Source organism: Pituophis catenifer, unplaced genomic scaffold (genome assembly GCF_029215685.1).
Source record: "Pituophis catenifer annectens isolate HBS135680 unplaced genomic scaffold, rPitCat1.0.hap2 SCAF_1, whole genome shotgun sequence".
Lineage (NCBI taxonomy): Eukaryota > Metazoa > Chordata > Lepidosauria > Squamata > Colubridae > Pituophis > Pituophis catenifer.
This window is the reverse complement of record NW_027256881.1, coordinates 162,687,872-162,705,640: the sequence shown is the minus strand read 5'-3', so window position 1 is coordinate 162,705,640 and position 17,769 is coordinate 162,687,872. Positions and strand designations below refer to the sequence as shown.

At 39.4% G+C, this 17,769-nt stretch overlaps 1 protein-coding gene across 1 annotated transcript in view; it reads right to left on the bottom strand.

Annotated features, from left to right (window-relative positions):
- LOC139309058 (pericentrin-like) overlaps positions 1-17,769 on the bottom strand; it is a 133,698-nt gene that overhangs the window by 108,340 nt on the left and 7,589 nt on the right. The window contains exons 8-13 of the mRNA XM_070933136.1: positions 15,369-15,633; positions 14,425-14,512; positions 11,960-12,176; positions 10,464-10,702; positions 8,646-9,112; positions 4,617-5,163 (exon numbers count right to left, since the gene is read on the bottom strand). Of these exons, the coding sequence (XP_070789237.1) occupies positions 4,617-5,163; positions 8,646-9,112; positions 10,464-10,702; positions 11,960-12,176; positions 14,425-14,512; positions 15,369-15,633 (1,823 nt within the window). The remainder of the gene's footprint in view (positions 1-4,616; positions 5,164-8,645; positions 9,113-10,463; positions 10,703-11,959; positions 12,177-14,424; positions 14,513-15,368; positions 15,634-17,769) is intronic.

Genomic DNA, 17,769 nt, shown 5'->3' with positions numbered 1-17,769 from the left:
TTTGAGTGGGTGCCCCCTTGACGGTTGACATGTGCCTTCGCCGCTATATTGTCTGTCAACACCAGAACATGACGGTGTTGCACGAACCGGTGAAAGTGCGTGAGAGCGAGACGAATGGCCTTCAGCTCCAGCCAGTTGATAGGGTTGGCGAGGTCTGATGCAGACCAACGGCCCTGAGCCACGTGTGATGCAAGATGAGCCCCCCATCCGTGAAGGCTGGCGTCTGTAGTGAGTACAAGTCGGTCGTGATTCATGAAGAGACACCCCTTGTCGAGAGAAGGCGATGTCCACCAACCTAGCGATCGCCTGACTGAGAGTGGAACTTTGACTGTTGACATGGTGTGAGCTTGGCGTTTCTTTTGAAAAGGAAGCAGGAACCACTGCAAGTGGCGAGCGTGAAGGTGTGCCCATGGGACGATCTGGACGCAGGAGACCATCTTGCCCAAGAGCTTGGATAGAGTGGCCAATGGAACTGATGGAGTTCTGCGAATGAGAGCTACTAGGTCCCTGATGTCTGACCGTCGTTCCAAGGTTAGGTAGACGGTCCCCTGGGCTGCGTCTATGATGGCGCCAAGATGTGTGATCCTGGTGACTGGCACTAACTGACTTTTTTTGTAGTTGACCAAGAACCCATGGTCGTTCAGGGTTTGAATCGTGAGGTGTAGGTCGTGTAAGGCTTGCTCTTGAGAGTGAGCCTGAATCAGAATATCGTCCAGGTAAGCCTGGATCCTTACCGGTTGTTGTCTCAGGTGAGCCGCCACCACCGCCAGGACCTTTGTGAAGACCCTTGGTGCAGATGCCAGTCCGAAGGGAAGAGCCCGGTATTGAAAATGCTTTCCTGCATAGCTGAATCGGAGATACTGTCGATGCTTTGGCAGGATGGGAATGTGAAGATAAGCCTCCATGAGGTCTATGGAAACTAGAAAATCGTTGGGACGAATCCCTTGAAGAATAGAGGTTAGTGAACACATTTTGAATCTGCGATACACTATGTATGAATTGAGATTTTTTAAGTCCAGAATGGCTCTCCACCCCCCTGACCGCTTTGGAACTACGAACAGGATGGAATAATACCCCTGTTTCCATTGATCGTGGGGGACCTCCTCTATGGCGTGAATCTGTAGTAGGTGCTGAACTGCTTGGTTCATTAATTGACGTCTGGATTCGCTTTTGGAAGTTGGACATTGAAGAAAGCGGGTTGGAGGCCTGGAGAGAAATTCCAGGGGGAGGCCGAATTTCACAACTGAAAGAACCCAAAGGTCTGAAGATGACCTTTCCCACCTGTCCGCAAAGAGGGACAGGCGACCCCCTACTGGAGGATTTGGTAGTGAGTCACTTACGACTGCGGGACTGGCGGAAACCAGAACCCCGAAAGGACCGTTTGGGCTGGAATTGTCTGCTCCTGTCCCGAAAATATTGACGGTCCGAGGATCGATAGGATCCCTGAAGATATTCCTGCCTGGAGGGGCCTCCCTGGGGGTAGGAACGAAAGGAAGGCCTTCTGTAATATGGAGAGGGTCTTCCTTCAGCCCGTTTGTATGTTGAGGGCAAAATTTTTCGCTTGTCCCGTGTCTCTACAAGAAGAGGGTCAAGTGATTCCCCAAATAGTTTGTTTGCAGAATATGGAGCTGCAGCCAAGCGCCATTTGGCCTTAAGGTCAGCAGGCCATTGGCGAAGCCAGAGCATCCTGCGGGCTGAAACTGTAGAGGCTAAGGCTCTGGATGCAAATTTGGCTGAATTCAAGGTTGCATCAGCCGAAAATTGAGTGGCAGCAATGATTTTATTAACATCCTGATGAAGGCGAACCTCACTGGGGGGTACCCTTGCCTGTAACTGTTGAAGCCAAAGGATGGTAGTTCTATTAAAAAATGAGGCTGATGAAGCTGATTGAATTGCCCATGCCGAGGCCTGATGGTTCTTTTTAAACAGAAATTCTAACTTTTTGTCTTCTGGCCTTAGACCTTCAGAAGTATCCCCAGTTACGTATGAAGAAGAAGAGGAAAGGGCCGCTACAGGACTGTCTACAGGTGGAACTTGCAAGAGTTGAGCAAACTTTGGAGCAACAGCATAATATTTCTTATCTGAACCATGTGCAGATGCCATGGTTGCAGGCCCAGCCCACTGTTTCTTTACCACGTCTATGAACAGTTGTGGAGTTGGTACATAACAAAGTTCGGGGGGGGGGGCTCAGAAAAAGGTCCCTGTAGTCCACCCTTTTGAGCCTCCTGCATCTCTTGAAAGTATTCATCTTCCTTTAAGGCGGCTGTTAAGCGAGCCTTATGCAATAAAGACTTGAATTTATTGGGGGGAAATAATCCTGTAAAGGCAGGTTGATCTTGGATTATCCCCTCATCATCTGATAGGTCAGAATGTCTCTCTTCCTCAAACACAAAGGCTTCACTAACTCTGGAGGCTGCAGGAGAATGAGAGCCAGTAAGACTGACTGCAGGAGAAATTCTAATACGGGCAGATCGCTCTGAAATAGCAGAGCCAGAGTGGTGACCATGAATATTGGCTGCCATTCTAGAAGCAATGGCCTGTTCAATCAGAATTCTCAATCCTTCTGGCACATTTTTTAAAGGATCTTCGGGGGTTAGCACAGGCATAGAGGATTCACCTGTTGAAGCAGCTGCAGCTGCATGGCCACCAAATACAGGAGTTGCAGGGGTCATTAATTGACTTGCAAAGGGGTTTTGCAAATTGCTTTGGTCTTGTTGAAGAACATTACCCTCTCCCTCCGAAGACCAGGCCTGGCTAACAGTTGAAATGGGAGGAGGGGGGGTAGATGGGGGGGGGTCCCCTTACCAGGCTCAGTTGCAGGCACCTCACTAACTTGCTTTTCTAGAGATTTATGCCTCTTTGTTAAATCCTTCTCCTCAGGCTTAGAAAGGTGCTTACGTTTGGAAGTTGATTTCTTCCCAGTGTACATAGTATTTTCCTCCCCATGGGAAGAGCGATCCGCCATCTTTAGTATACTCACTGCGACCACAATGTCGACTGGAGAAATAGCTTTTGGTTTCAGTTTCGCCACGTGGTTGAAATTTGAGATGGCAACGACTCTGGCATTAAGCACGATGGCTGCCAGGTCACACTTGAGCAGGAGGAAACTCTGCTCCGGAGGTATCTGTCTAGGCAAGCCTAGAAACGGACCTCCTCAGCGCCCCCACAGCCACGATGAGAAAAAAATAAAAAATACTGGCTGGAAATGCCACAGGGGGAGGCAAGAAGCAGCTTGCTGCCCCCCCCAAACTTGCAGACTCGTTGGTGGCAAAGCGGCAAAAATTTTCCTTTTAAAATTGCCGCGGCGCTTCAATTAACCGCTCTACAGCTGATCAGCGGTTTTGGGATCGCTGTAGCGTGGGCGGCGGCCCGATTTGGCGATTTCCCTTAAAATTAGGGAATCACTATTATTGTTGGTGGTATTGTGGTCTAGGGCCCCTTAAACAATCGTTGGTGGGATAGATCAAAAAAATCCCCCCCAAAAAAGACAGGAAAAAGAAAAAGGAAAAAAGTTCCCTTTTAAAATGGGGCTTTCAAAATGGCCGCCGCCAGGAGCGAAGCAAAGCCTGCAGCTTAGGACGCTCTAGCAAGGCAAAACCGGCAGGCTACAATAGAAGGGGGAAAAAAAATTTAAAGGGGAAGTAACAATTTTAAACTAGAGAAATAAAAAGGTGGTCAAAAAGACTTACAATTCTGTGATATTGAACAGACCTGGGCTGTATAGCCAGATCTGTAGGAGATGTTTCTCTCAGGCCGACTAAGTCAAAACTGGGCATGAAAGGGGCGGAGCAAGGGGAGTGGTCAAAAATTATGACTCAGCCAGCATCAGATCCGACTGATACAACCCTCATCTGGACAATGTCACACCCTCATCAAGGAAATTACACTGTTCACTTATGTATGTCAAAGAAAAAAACTATAAATAAAATTATATTAAAAATGTGTAATTTTACATACAAACTGTTGTGTTATCAAATAGCTTGGATCAAATAAAAAACCCTTGTTACTGCATCATTACTGTACATCTCTTTAAAAGCCTTCCCTACATCTTTGAATTCTTAAATAAGCTATTTGAAAGAATGGTTTCTCAAGTGCAAACAGATTACTGAAACCATTACTACAGCAGCCAGAATGAATAGCTTTACAAGTCTACTAAAAAGATGAGATCTAGCCACTAATCCAATCTCTTATAGATGATAGTATGTCCTGAGAGTGGAACTAAGACCTAAAGATGCAAAACTGTGTGCACATGGGAAAAAAGGGGGTAATGCAACAGATAATCACAGTGCAACTATGATAACTAAGAGCCGAGGTGGCGCAGTGGTTAGAGTGCAGTACTGCAGCTACTTCAGCTGACTGCTAGTTCAGCGGATCAAATCTCACCGGCTCAAGATTGACTCAGTCTTCCATCCTCCTGAGGTGGGTAAAATGAGGACCAGATTGTCGGGGGCAATATGCTATTTAGTATACTGTCTTTGGTGTAAGCCACCCAGAGTCCTCGGAGAATGGGCGGCATAGAAATATGACTAATAAATAAATAAATAAATATCCAGGTTGGCTTATATTGCTAAAATCAGAACTCAAAACCAATTGCAATCTTTACTGTTCAACTCTACCTTATGAACATCTTCATGTTCAGCAGCCATTAATTTATGTTTTTCTTTTTGAACATCAGCCAGTTCTATTTTCAGATTGTCTTCACAAATCTGCAATTCTTCAGCAAATTTTATTGTATTTAATTCTTGAGCCAAAAGCATTTCATTTTCTTTATCTTTCTGAAATAATTGTTCTTTCAATTTTATCTGTAAACCGCCAAGAGCTTTCTTGTGCTCTTCTTGCAGGAACTTAATTTTAAAAAGATATGTAGCCTCCAAACTATTCAAATCAGATAAATTCTTTGTTTCCAGCTGCATAATGTGTGCTTGATTATTTCTCTGGATATCAGCCACAGGAGTCTCTAACCAGTTCTGTTGTTTTCTTTCTAATATAGATTTGAGAACTTCAATTTCGGCTTGCTGGCTGGATGTAAGGGACAAAATGTGTTCCTTATGTTTTTGATGCAACTCTTTATTTTGAAGCTCTAGCTCATCAATATGCTTTTCCCTCAATTTCTGGAGAAGAATTTCATGTTCTGTTCTGTTTTTTTTATTTTCTTCCAAAAATCTAGATTTATAAGGAAGCAAACAAAATATATTATCAAAAATATAACAGTGCAAAGAACAAATAACATAATAATGTAAAATATCTGGGATATTTTTTGAACATTATCTTAAAATGCTATTCATATTTCTTCTGCTTGTAACTGTAACACAAGGCAAAAGAAGTCTGCTTATTTATTTCTCTTATCATCCATCTACTTTTTTCTGCCCCACATTAATGTGTACCAGGAAGTATAGCTAATTTTTAAAAACCAAGTCAACTAAAGCTATTAATACAAGTCCATGAAGAGAAAACTGAAAAGAGACATGACAGCAGTCTTCCAATTGCTTGAAGGACTGCCAAAAGGAAGAGAGTAACAATGTATTCTCCACAGAACTGGAGGTAAGACAAAAAACAGTTGGTTTGCCACAGGGAGATCCAACCTAGAAATAAGGAGGAATTTCCGGACAGTGAGAATTATTAAACAATGGAACAGCTTGCCTCCTGGAGTTGTGGGTGTTCTGTTGATGGAGGTTTTCAAGAAACCTTGGGCAGGGGATTGGACTAGAAGATGCCCAAGGTCCCTTCCAACCTTATGATTCTATGAAAGTTTGTTCCATAAAGGATAAGATAAGATAGTAGCATAGTAGTCTTCTGCTGAAATCCAAAGATAAGATTATTTACAGGTAGTCCCTGATTTACAATGGCAATTGGGACTGGAATTCCCTTTGCTAAGTGATGCAGTCATAATGTGCAACTGTATCATTTAGTGATGGCATCACCTACAATACCATTTGTCATCATTAACTGAATCACACTATCACTAGGCAAGGTAATTTCATGCCGGTTTTTCATAGCCAAAGTCAGTTTGTTTGTTTGTTTGTTTGTTTGTTTGTTTGTTTGTTTATTTATTTATTTATTTATTTGTCAGATTTATATGCCGCCCTTCTCCCGTAGGACTCGGGGTGGCTCACAACAATAAAACAACCCAACAATAGATAAAGATTAAATAATATTAAAAACCAATTTAAAATCCCCAAATCCCCAAGTTGCCAGGAAAGATGCAAGTTCCAGGTCTTGGAGGAGGTAAGAAGCTGATGCTGGAGTGAGGGAGAGAGTCAGGTGCTAAGTGGATATGTCAGGCAGGGTTAGGGAGAATGTGTGAAAGGCACCATGAGAAAAGGGAGAATGTACAATGGTATGTGAGAGGTACTGTGCAGATTGGGAATGACATGCAAGTGTTGGCATGGTGTGAATGAGGAGGGGCTGGATGCAGGTGCACAAGATAGGGGAAACTTACCCCAATGACTTTCAATCTTCCCTGTCATTGACTTTCTGGGGAAGCTGGGAGGGAAGTTTGCAAATAGCGAACATGTGATGGGTACTTGGCAACTGATTTTATGAAGATGTTGCCAAGCACCCAGATCATGGCCACAGGGTTGCTAAGATGGCTGAAGACCAGTAGCAACCATAATTTGTTCAATCCAATCATAACTTGAAATGATCACTAACCGAACAGTCATAGGTCAAGAACTACCTGTACTGTTTTGTCATCCTGATAGTGTGGCACTATACATACAAACTTGTACACAGATCTTATGTATAGATTATAGATTTAGTGACAATAGTAATCTTCAAAACAAAATTCACCTTTAAATTTATTAATTTAATTAAGGGAAATTTTCGGTTGAACTTCCGGCAGTATCGGAAGCTTCGTCTGCGAGCTGTGCAGCTGGCGTCAAACTTTTCCTGTCGGAGGGTCCTAATTGGGACCATAGCCACTCCGGAAGAGTGGTGAAGCAAAGGGGGACTGTCTAGCAGGTAGAGAGGAGCCGCATCTCTTCTCCCTGACCTGGAAAGTACCCTCAACCGACTGCAAGGAACAGTGGCAGCAAAAGATGGCTGCCATGAAATCGAAGATGACCAGAATACACAAGACTAAGCAGGAGAAGAAAAAGTGAATATATATATATATATATATTTAAAGTATCCCCAAGAAATACGAGGGGGAAGCATACTGGGACTATTTGCTAGTGGCGGAATAAGCACATTTATAGAAAAAAAAAGTCATAATATTGAAGAGAATTTTTTAAAAGGAAACAAAGATAATAAATTGAACTCTCAAAGTGAAGATGTGACACTGAAAAGGTATTTTTAAAAATATTGGAATTTGATCTGGAATTTGTTCCTATTTTATTACTATCAAATTTACCCACCTATTGGATTTACAATTTAAAATAATTAAAATTGGATTATCAACATTATGCAGAGGCAAGACCAAGTTGAATTAGGAGCACCATCTGCTTTTAAGAGAACTGTGCACCTATGGGATCTTTATTTTTATTGGATTATAAAGAATTACTTTAAATTTACTTTAAACTTCAAAATTATGAAACTGTTGAACAAATAAAAGTGATTGGAAGGAATGTGGATGACCCTCCTGGATGTTTTTTTAAAAAAACTGGACTGACTGTAAAATGGAAATAAGTGAAGATAACAATATGGAGCTGATTTAACAAGACATTAAGGATTTTATAAAAGAACAATGTAAGGAGATGATGGAAATATCTGGCTGTATGGATCGTATAGAGCAAAAACTGGAAAATGTAATACAAGGAATAACAAGTAAAGACCAGGACAATGAGGAAAGAATGGAAACACCCGAAAGAGAGGAGAATGCAGAATTGGAAAATCAAAAAGAAAATAAGAAGACATTAGTAAAATGAAGGGTGAAAAAGGGATTAGATCAGAAGGAAAGTATCTTAGAAGATGTGAAAAGGAAATGGAAGAAACAGGAAGATAGTGGAGGAAAAGAAAAAGGGGTTAGAATAAGTAGTCATAGAAAAAAACAACGGGGGAAAAAGATGAGGGGAGAGAAAGCTAGAGGTTATAGACAAAACAGACCTAAAAGTAGATGGAATAAATGATCCAAAAGAAGTGTACGGGAGGCAACCTCCCCAAAAAAGTACAAAATGTCTGTGTTATTTTAATAAGTTATATACTTTCATTAGGTATTGTATATAAATGCTAGGCATTGTACAGAATAACAAGAACTATTTATTTTGAAAAGTATGAAAAAAGAGTCATTTACTGAACCTTTTACTGAAAAGATGGGTATGAAAATGAAAAGAAATGCAAAATAAAGCATAAGGCTATCTTACTGAAAAAAGAGAAAAAGACCAGTCCTGACTTACTTGTTGCGACAAGGAAGGCTAGAATGTCATATTCTATTTTATACTTTTAATACTTTGCCAGTTTGCCTTTTGGCATTACATAGTATGTCTAGGCAGTATGTGAAATATTAAGCGTTTCATACTTTAATGTCCCATTTTTGGCATTCTATAGATTTCCTAGGTATTCTAAAAATATCTAATTTCACACATTGATGGTTAACATATTAATGAAACAGCTAAACAACTGCACATATAGGGTCTAGCCTTGGGAGTTGGTTATGAAAGCATTTACACTAAATGATCAAGTTATTAGTAATAGGAAAAATTACAAACCTGCTTTGTGCTTCTTTGTATTTAGCCTTATATTCTTCTTCTAAAACTTGTTTGGCTTTTTCTAATTCTTCAGCCATGAGAGTCTTTGTGGAAGATAATTCACTGTTATATTGAGCCAAAGTCTTCTGTGTATTCACTAAACTATCTTCTAACTGCTGGATAGTATTCTGTTGCTCCTTTAGAGTTTTCTCTAATTCTACAATTAGAGCAGCCTGCTGTTCTTGAAGACAAGTCATTTCTGCTTCTCGAAGGTCAGACTGTCTTTGCCATGTTTGCTTCTCATATTCTGCCTTGTTTTGAAGCTCTTTTTGAAGCAATAATATTTTTTCTTCAGATTCTGCTACCAATATCTTCTTTTCATGTCTCCATTCTTCAGCTTCTGCTTTATGAGTCTGTTCCACTTCCTGGAGCAATTTTCTAGTTCTTCTTAATTCAGCTGTATGATCTTCAATTAGTTTATGCTTAATCTATTAAATATTACACAAAATCCATTTGTTGTCCACTTCCAAATTGTCATCATTTCTCTCTTCCCCCTCCTCCCGTTACCACTCTGATACCACAACCCATTTTATGTCCTCCATCAATCATTCCCTCAAATCCTGGGAACCATTTAACATAATCATCTCCACATTAAACAATCACAGCCAACTATCAGTGAATAGCATCTCCCCAATCTTCTTCTGCTGTAGCACAATCAGCAGCTGGAGGAAACACCAAGTGGATGCAAAGGCCATACCCCACATTCCTTATACCATTTGCTAAGGGCTGGAGCTACTTGCTTAATCTCCCAGTAGACAGAGCCAGTTCAAGATCTTAAAATTGCAACTAAGAGTGCCGAAGGCAGTCCCACAGGAGGTCCAGCAGGCAAATGTAGTATTAGCATTTTATTAAATCTTCGTAGGGCAGAAATAGATTTCTCCACTTTTTGTTCACCTTTCTTTGCATACAACTCGATTTATAACTGTAATTGAGTCTGCCAGTTATGGTGGTAAATCATTATGGTCATAGTACGTCATCATGTGATCAGACCAGATTTTATCATTTTTGCAGTGATAGTCAAGCATATGCCACAGTTGTAAAAAACAAACCCATTGTTCACTATGGGGCGGGTTTTTCCCCCAGAAACTGGAAGTAAACACCAGTTTCTGGAAAAATGTCACAAATTGTGGTCATGTGATCATGGAGTGCTACAAATCATTGTAAATGCTGGCCAGTTGCCAAGCACCCAAGATGTGACCCAGATGTGGCTGGCTATAGTAACTTTGGCACTGAATCGTAAGTAGTTTGGGGGGGCGGGAGAGAGGTCCTTTGTAAATTTAAACAATCGCTAAGCAACCAGGTAGGAGTCAAGGACTACATATATTCACTCCTCTTTCTTGCAGATAAAAAAATGTTTATCTACTGACCTTGTCATTGACTTTTAGAAAACTGTCTGCTACAGTCAGTTTGCTTTTTTCTATATTACCAATAGCAATCTGAATATTTATAACCTAAGTTAATGGTAATATCTTTGAGCTAGTTTCATCTTTAATAAAAGCCATCTTTTAAACTCTGAAATTAAATGTTATTTTTAAAAAATTATTTACATTTACCCTTTGTCCCATTTATTTGTACTCATTACCTGTGCTCATATCCATGTTTATACTTATGCCTGTTATCTCGTACGTTTGACAAAATAAATAAAATAGTAAACACACACCTTGTTATTTTAAAAAAATGGCATAGATTTACTATTTTTCAATAATAAAGATTACTTACAGTAAGTGTCTAAACAAATTATTTCCTAAAAGCAGTATTTTTGCATTGCTCAGTATATACCTGTTCTAATTCTTCTTTCACATTCTTTTCTTGTACTATGCCGATTTCTTTTAATTCAGTGTTTTTTCTCTTCAGTTCTTCTATTTCTTCTTGTTGACTAGAAATAGATTGCATCTCAAGCTGAAGACCACCCAGGTCATTCTTGTATTCATTCACTAATAACAAGAGTTGCTGTGCCACCTCTGTTTCTATCTGACGTGCAGCATCTTGAGTACTTTGTTGACGAATTTTAGCAATCTCTGAAAATGATGAAATGTTTTAAAGCACAGAAAAGAGTTTCAGAGACTAGCAGTCCTCAATCTTTCTGGCTCTACGGACTGATAGAGGTGGCAGTGGCAGGGGTTGGAGGCAATGGTTTCATGTGTGCAACTTAATTCTGCGCATGTGCAAATAAAGTTTCACATGCTCACCCACAGACTGGTTCCCAAAAGCCTGGGGGTTGGGGGGCCCTGTGATAAGACTGTAGTTGAAACCTTGTCTTGTGAATTCTAAGAAACTATGTTGTCATTTCTATTATGATGCACTTAAAATTATTCATACATCTAACTTTCTGATAAGAGACAATTGTCAACCCACATGAAGTAGCTGGAGAATATTGGTTCTGTCCCAATGAAAGCCAATCTAGAAAAGTTACTTCTGCAAGTTAAAGAGACAGTAGAGAAAATATATGTACCTAAAAGTATGCTGAAATTCTAGAGATGGGATTAACAGAGCTCTTATTATCTAAGCAATAAATCAGGAATATCCTCCCTTTATTATTTTTATAAATAGCTCAAGGTAGTGAACATACCTAATACTCCTTCCTTCTATAATTTCCCCCACAACACCAACTGTGTGAGATGAGTTGGGCTGAGAGTGAGTAACTGGCCCAAGCTGGCTACTAAAAATTGCAGTAAATTTTATAAAAGGTTTCATAAAATTTTGCTCTAAACAATATAACCTGGTAATTCAACCATTTAGTTGCAGGTTTATCAAATTACACGATAAAATATTTTAATATATTTTTCAATGTATTTATATAACTTATGTAGGGGGGAGGGAGGAGACACCAGGCAATCTTTTCTATACTTGACCTGTTGTTTTTCTCCCATTGCATAGAGAAAGGGGCAGTGATTACAAAGGGTGAGCAGGGACTCTCCACTCTGCGGGGGGGGGGGGGGGGGGGAGGAGGGGGAGACAGGTCAGACACAAGATAATACAAAATGATTATAATGGCAATCATGTGAGCAAGAGACACAGCAAAGGTCTCTAAGTATGAGCATTGGTCGTAAAATTATTTCTTCAGCATCATAACTTCAACTGGTTGCTGAACAAGCCGGTCAATAAGTGAGATCTTCCTCTACAATATATGACTACTGGCTAAGTGGATAATCAATTATTTATCTTTGATATTTGATGTAAAATGTGCCCATTTATAGTGTAGAGGTTTTTCTTGTAAATCTGTTACAAATCAGGGCATTTAAAAACCACAGCTTGCTTATGAGACAGTCTTTTACCTTTGAGGTGTTCTTCTGAAATTTTTGCATGGAGCTGTTCAAGATGTAAACAATGTTTCTTTTTCAATTGTTCTATTTCAGAAGTATATCTATCTGAGAGCTCCAATTTCAGCTTTATAATATTCTCTTGGTACTGGAGTGTGAGAGTAGATCTTAATAACTCAATCTCATGTAAATGTTTTTTATCCAAACGCAGTTGTAAAGAACAAAGTTCTTCCTAGAGTATGTATGAGAAATCTATTATTAAGACTAGGAAATTTAAATTTTTATCTAATTTAACTATTTTGCACTATTTTATACATTACCACAATCTATACTCTTGCTTAAAGTGCAATATTATACTACAATATGCAGATGACATTTTACAACATCACAATCGGGTTGAGAAAACTGAATCTTCATAAACAAAATGAGAACTGAACAAGTATTAAGTATAGCATTGTTTTAACAACTGGAGTATTAATGCAAACAAAGTTAAGGTACAGAAATGAATAAAATAATTCAAGGAAAAAAGGTTCAATGATAATGATTTTAGAACACAAGTAAAATATTTGAAGTGATTACTTTATAGTGAATTATCTATTTAAAAAGAGATAAAAAGGAATATGAAAATAGCATAAGCATTGAATTTATGTTTTTACACATTTAAAAATTTGAAAAAATGTTTTTAGAGCAGTTTTAAGGTGGTAAAATGATATATTTATTTTCTTCAAAAATTTTTTTGTTTTTTTCCTATGAATAAAACATCTCCCTCACTCCACTTTCAATTGGGTAGTTCAAAACTACAGAATTTTAACCATCCAGAAGAAAATGATTTTTCACGTCACATTTAAATTAAAAATGGATTGCTAAGGCCTGATCAATAACAAATAGAAAGAGAATTCAGTTCAGCCATTCAACATAGCTCAGAAATAAAGAGCCCTGCCCTGCTTCCCTAATGTGAGTTCTGGAAAGATCTGCAGCGATCCAGAGTTTGAGGAAGCAGAGAAGGCCATTTCGTTCCTGGGCCATGTGGCGCAACCCTGGAAGCAGCTGCCATTTTTGGAGTGCCTGCAATTCAGGGCAGCCGCCCCCAAAATGGCAACCACTTCTGGAACCATGTCATGTCTCCCAGGAACATAGCGGCTTGCCCTTCTTCCCTAACCCAAGCTTTGGAGATCTTTGAAAGCTAAGTGTATGATGGATGATGTGAGGTGAGGAGGGTCTGGGATCCAATGGGGTGGGAAGCAGACCTAAGGCCTGTAAGGACTCTAAGGGGTGGGAAGCAGAGCAAAGAATGCCTCAGTGGGTAAGGGAGGCCTCTGAAGGCCTGGGACATGTCCTGTACTAATCCTCCCAGTGCCTCCCTTGCACATGTTTAATGATTGCATTGGGAAAAGTAGGGAGGGGGGTCGCAAGTTAGGTGATCATATGGATGCTTCACTTAATGGCTGTCATGCCTTCTGACTGTAATGGGCAAGTTCCATCAAGGTTATCAGTCAAATACTATCTGTAATTCAACTGTTGACTATTCAACCTAACCATTTAAAACAGAAACAAGAACACTCTTTTCCAACTTCAGTAATAGGCAACCTGCAAGGGGACCTTTATACAGGTTCACCTTGTACACCAATTGCGACCCTATCTGGAACGGGAGGCTCTTCTCACGGTCACTCACACCCTTGTCACCTCACGGTTGGATTATTGAAACACGCTCTACATGGGGTACCCCTGAAAAGTGTTCGGAGACTACAGTTGGTCCAGAATGCAGCTGCTTGAGCGGTCGTGGGTGCACCTAGGTACTCCCACATTACACCAATCCTCCGTGAGCTGCACTGTGTAAGGGAGGCGGTGGGAGGACTAGTACAGGACACAATTCAAGGTGTTGGTTATTACCTTTAAAGCCCTATAAGGCTTAGGGCCAGGCTCTCTTCAACACCGTCTTCTACCGCATAGCTCCCAATGACCAGTAAGATCCCAGAGTTGGCCTCCTCCGGGTCCCGTCAGCTAAACAATGTCGGCTGGCAGGTCCGCGGGGGAAGGCCTTCTCTGTGGCTGCCCCAGCTCTCTGGAATCAGCTACCTCCTGAGGCCCGAACCGCTCCCACCCTACTGGCCTTCCGGAAAATGGTGAAAACCTGGCTTTTCCGGCAGGCTTGGGGCCGTTGATCTTGCCACTGCGATCTTGCGAAATCTGACCATGAGCGGTGTTTATGGGTTTTTTAAACGTCTTTTATTGTATATTGTTTATACTGTCTTTGTTGTAAGCTGCCCAGAGACCTCGGAGAGTTGGGTAGCATAGAAATACGAAAAATAAATAAATAAATAAATAAATAAATAAATAAATAAATAAATAAATAAGTGGGAAGCTCCACTGTAAGGATATGTTCTCAGCAAATCGTACCCTGGCATTTTTACACTATAGAAATCAGGTGGTATGGAGGAGCTAAATAACTTTTAAATACTATTTGTTGCTTGGTAACTGACCTTATAGTGCTCCAATTGCTGAGTTAGCTGTTCAAACAAATCCAATCTCTCTCTTTCTGTCATTTCTTCCAATAGCGTAACAGAAGGGCTGTATAAAATATATGGAATAATTCAGAAAAATAACTTCAGCTAGTATTCTTTTAAGAACAGAATAATTTAAACTTTCTGAATTACAATCTGAGACAATCTTAAAATCCTCACATATGTATCAATATTGTAATCTATGATGAATCAAATAAGAAAATACTAGCATGAAGTAATAAGGACACGGTGACTCAGTAGCTAAGACACTTGTCGGTCAAAAGGTCAGCAGTTCAGCGGCTTGACTCCCTAGTGCCACGTAACGGGGTGAGATCCCGTTACTTGTCCCAGCTTCTGCCAACCTAGCAGTTCAAAAGCACATAAAAAATGTAAGTAGAAAAATAGGGACCACCTTTGGGGGAAGGTAACAGCATTCCGTGCGCCTTTGACATTTAGTCATGCTGGCCACATGACCACGGAGACATCTTCGGACAGCGCTGGCTCTTAGGCTTTGAAACGGAGATGAGCACCGCCCCCTAGAGTCAGGAATGACTAGCACGTATGTGCGAGGGGAACCTTTACCTTTAGCATAAAGTAAAGCTATATAGATTTCCTAATTCATGTTCATTTATGATGGTTAGAGGACACAAGTGTTAGTAATATACAGCTAATTTCACACTAAGTGCTCAGTAAAATTCTAAAATTCCAATATCTGTAAAATAGGGGAATAACTGCTCAAGAGTCACTCGAACAGTTATTCTGGAAGTCATAGTACCTTTTCCTATTCTTAGTGAACATGGCTAGCTAAAAAGTTTTCTTTAACAAGAAATTAAAATAATTAATATATTCATCCTAAACTAGGATTTAAGGCTTACTGGGGTGGAACCAAAAGCAGGATAGCAATATTAAATTATTAGCTTCACCCAAATTCCATATCTTGTTCTTGTGATTTTTCCATCTCCTCTATGGAATAATCTTTTACTTCTTGCAATCTCTGATGCAACATTGTTAATTCTTCTCTGTAATTTTCTTCCACAGACTTCAATTTCTGTTCAAAATAAAGCCTTAGTTGTTCCAACTCAGTTTCATGTTCTGTCTTTTTTTTATCCCATTTAAGTTGATAATCTTTTTTCAGATATTCCAGTTCTTCCACATGTGTGGTACGAGCAAGCAGCTGTATTTTCAATTCTGATGGATAAAAAAATATCATTCACTTTAAATATATTAATTCAGCTGAATTGTTTTTAAAAATGCAATCCCTATACTATTAAGGTTTCAATACTGAATGCAAACACTACTCAAAACTGGGACTTAATTCTGAACATGGAGATCTCATTACAAAAACATACATTTCCATTCTATGCACATCTATGAAAAAGATGAATTAACTGAATTCAGTAGACTCTGATATATATCTATGGGGTTGCAGCTTAAGTTTGTAATATAATTTGATTTTCTCAGCTGGCCCTCTGAAAAGAAATTATAGGAGAAATAAATGATTAAAAGACTGTTTTTCATCAGTTTTTTCTTTAAAAAGCATCCTCATTCTTTCCATGGTACAACAAGATTGCACATTACAAAATGATGGGACCAGAACAAGAACTAAAGTTGCAAAATTAAATTAATATATACAATTATTTCATAATATTTCACTATTTATTTAAAATTAATTTTTAGAAGGGCTTTGGGGATAACATGAAATGTAAGGTTACAAATAGCACATTCTGCATTAAACTAGAAAACCAAATTGGAATCTTGTAACCTATGATGAATTAGTTGTGCAATTGCAATTAATAAAGGTAAAGTGATTCCATTATGCTCTATCAGATCCTTAAAAGAGAGTTCCTAAAGAAGGAAAGAAATGTCTTATTGAATTTTTTAAAATCATACAGACAAAATTCTCCACATAAGAAACGCAATACTTTGTTTCACTTGTAGGCAAGATCTACAAAACTACAAACTGAGTCAAGGACTACATGTATAGATAAGGTACTGTATAGAAAGTTATTGGAGGTGTACTTTAGGTCCTTCATAATATTTGAATAAATACCGGATTTTGAGATCTCAGACACAAATGTTTAATATCATACACTTCTTGCATCACTTCTATCAAGTTAAACAAATCAAAATAATGTTATGATTAATACATCTTGTATTACATCTGTCCAATTACATCTATCCAATTAACTTTCTTGGGAGAATTCTCTATCTATGGCAGTATTTCTGAATAGTTTTGCTTTGTGCAATGACAGCATCAAGCGCTCTTTAAGAGGTGAAAGATAACAAGCAAGAAATACCAAAGACTGATTTTGAGTAAATGGGAAAAATGTGTATGAGAAAGAGTGATTCCCCCCCTAACTCCAGATCATTCTCTAACTCCTCATCATTGGATCCAAGATGGCGCCGCCGAATGTTGCCTCGGTGAAATGTTAATGGTTTGTTTATTTTTAATTATTCTCTGCGACTCACTACGGATTTCTTACACATGAGACCATCTGCTAAAAATTAAGCAACGTTTCTTTAAGGAGCAGCTTTCTGTGATCTCTCCTCTCTCTCTCCCCCCCCCTTTTTTTACAAAGGCAGAGGAGATTTTAACACAGGAAGAAGGAATTTCCCCGGAGTTATGGATTACCAAAAAAACCAAATGGAAGAAGCGAAGAAAGAGAGGTAAAAGGGGGGGGGGGGGATTTTAAACAGATTAAGGAATAGGAGAAATAAAACTCCTCTGCCTTCAATTTTCCCAACCAACGTACGTTCACTTGCTAATAATATGGATGAAATACTCCTTTTAAACAGATACAATTCTGACTTTTAGAATTCAACAGCCCTATGCTTCTCTGAAACCTGGTTAAATGAATCAATTGAAGATAGCAGCCTGCATATCCCAGGGTTTCAGATTCAATCTGGTAAAAAGAAGGGAGGAGGCTTATGCTTATATATCAACAACAGCTGGTCTCAGGATATAATATATAAATTCTGTAATGAAAACGTAGACACATTAATTATCAACTGCAAACCATACTATTCGCCTCATGAATTTCCCTTATTTCTTCTAATTGCTCTTTATGTCCCCCACAAGCCTGTGTAAACAAGGCATTACGAACTCTAGCTGACCAAATTATGGAGGTTGAAGCCAAATACCCTGATTCACTGGCCATTATTTTGGGAGATAGAAACAAGGCAAACTTAAGGAAAGAGCTAACAAAATACTTTCAGCATGTCAATTGTCCCACTAGAGGCAAGAATTGCTCATTGCTACACAACACTAAAAGATGCTTATGAGTCCTTACCACAAGCAGCTGTGGGACACTATGATCATTGCAT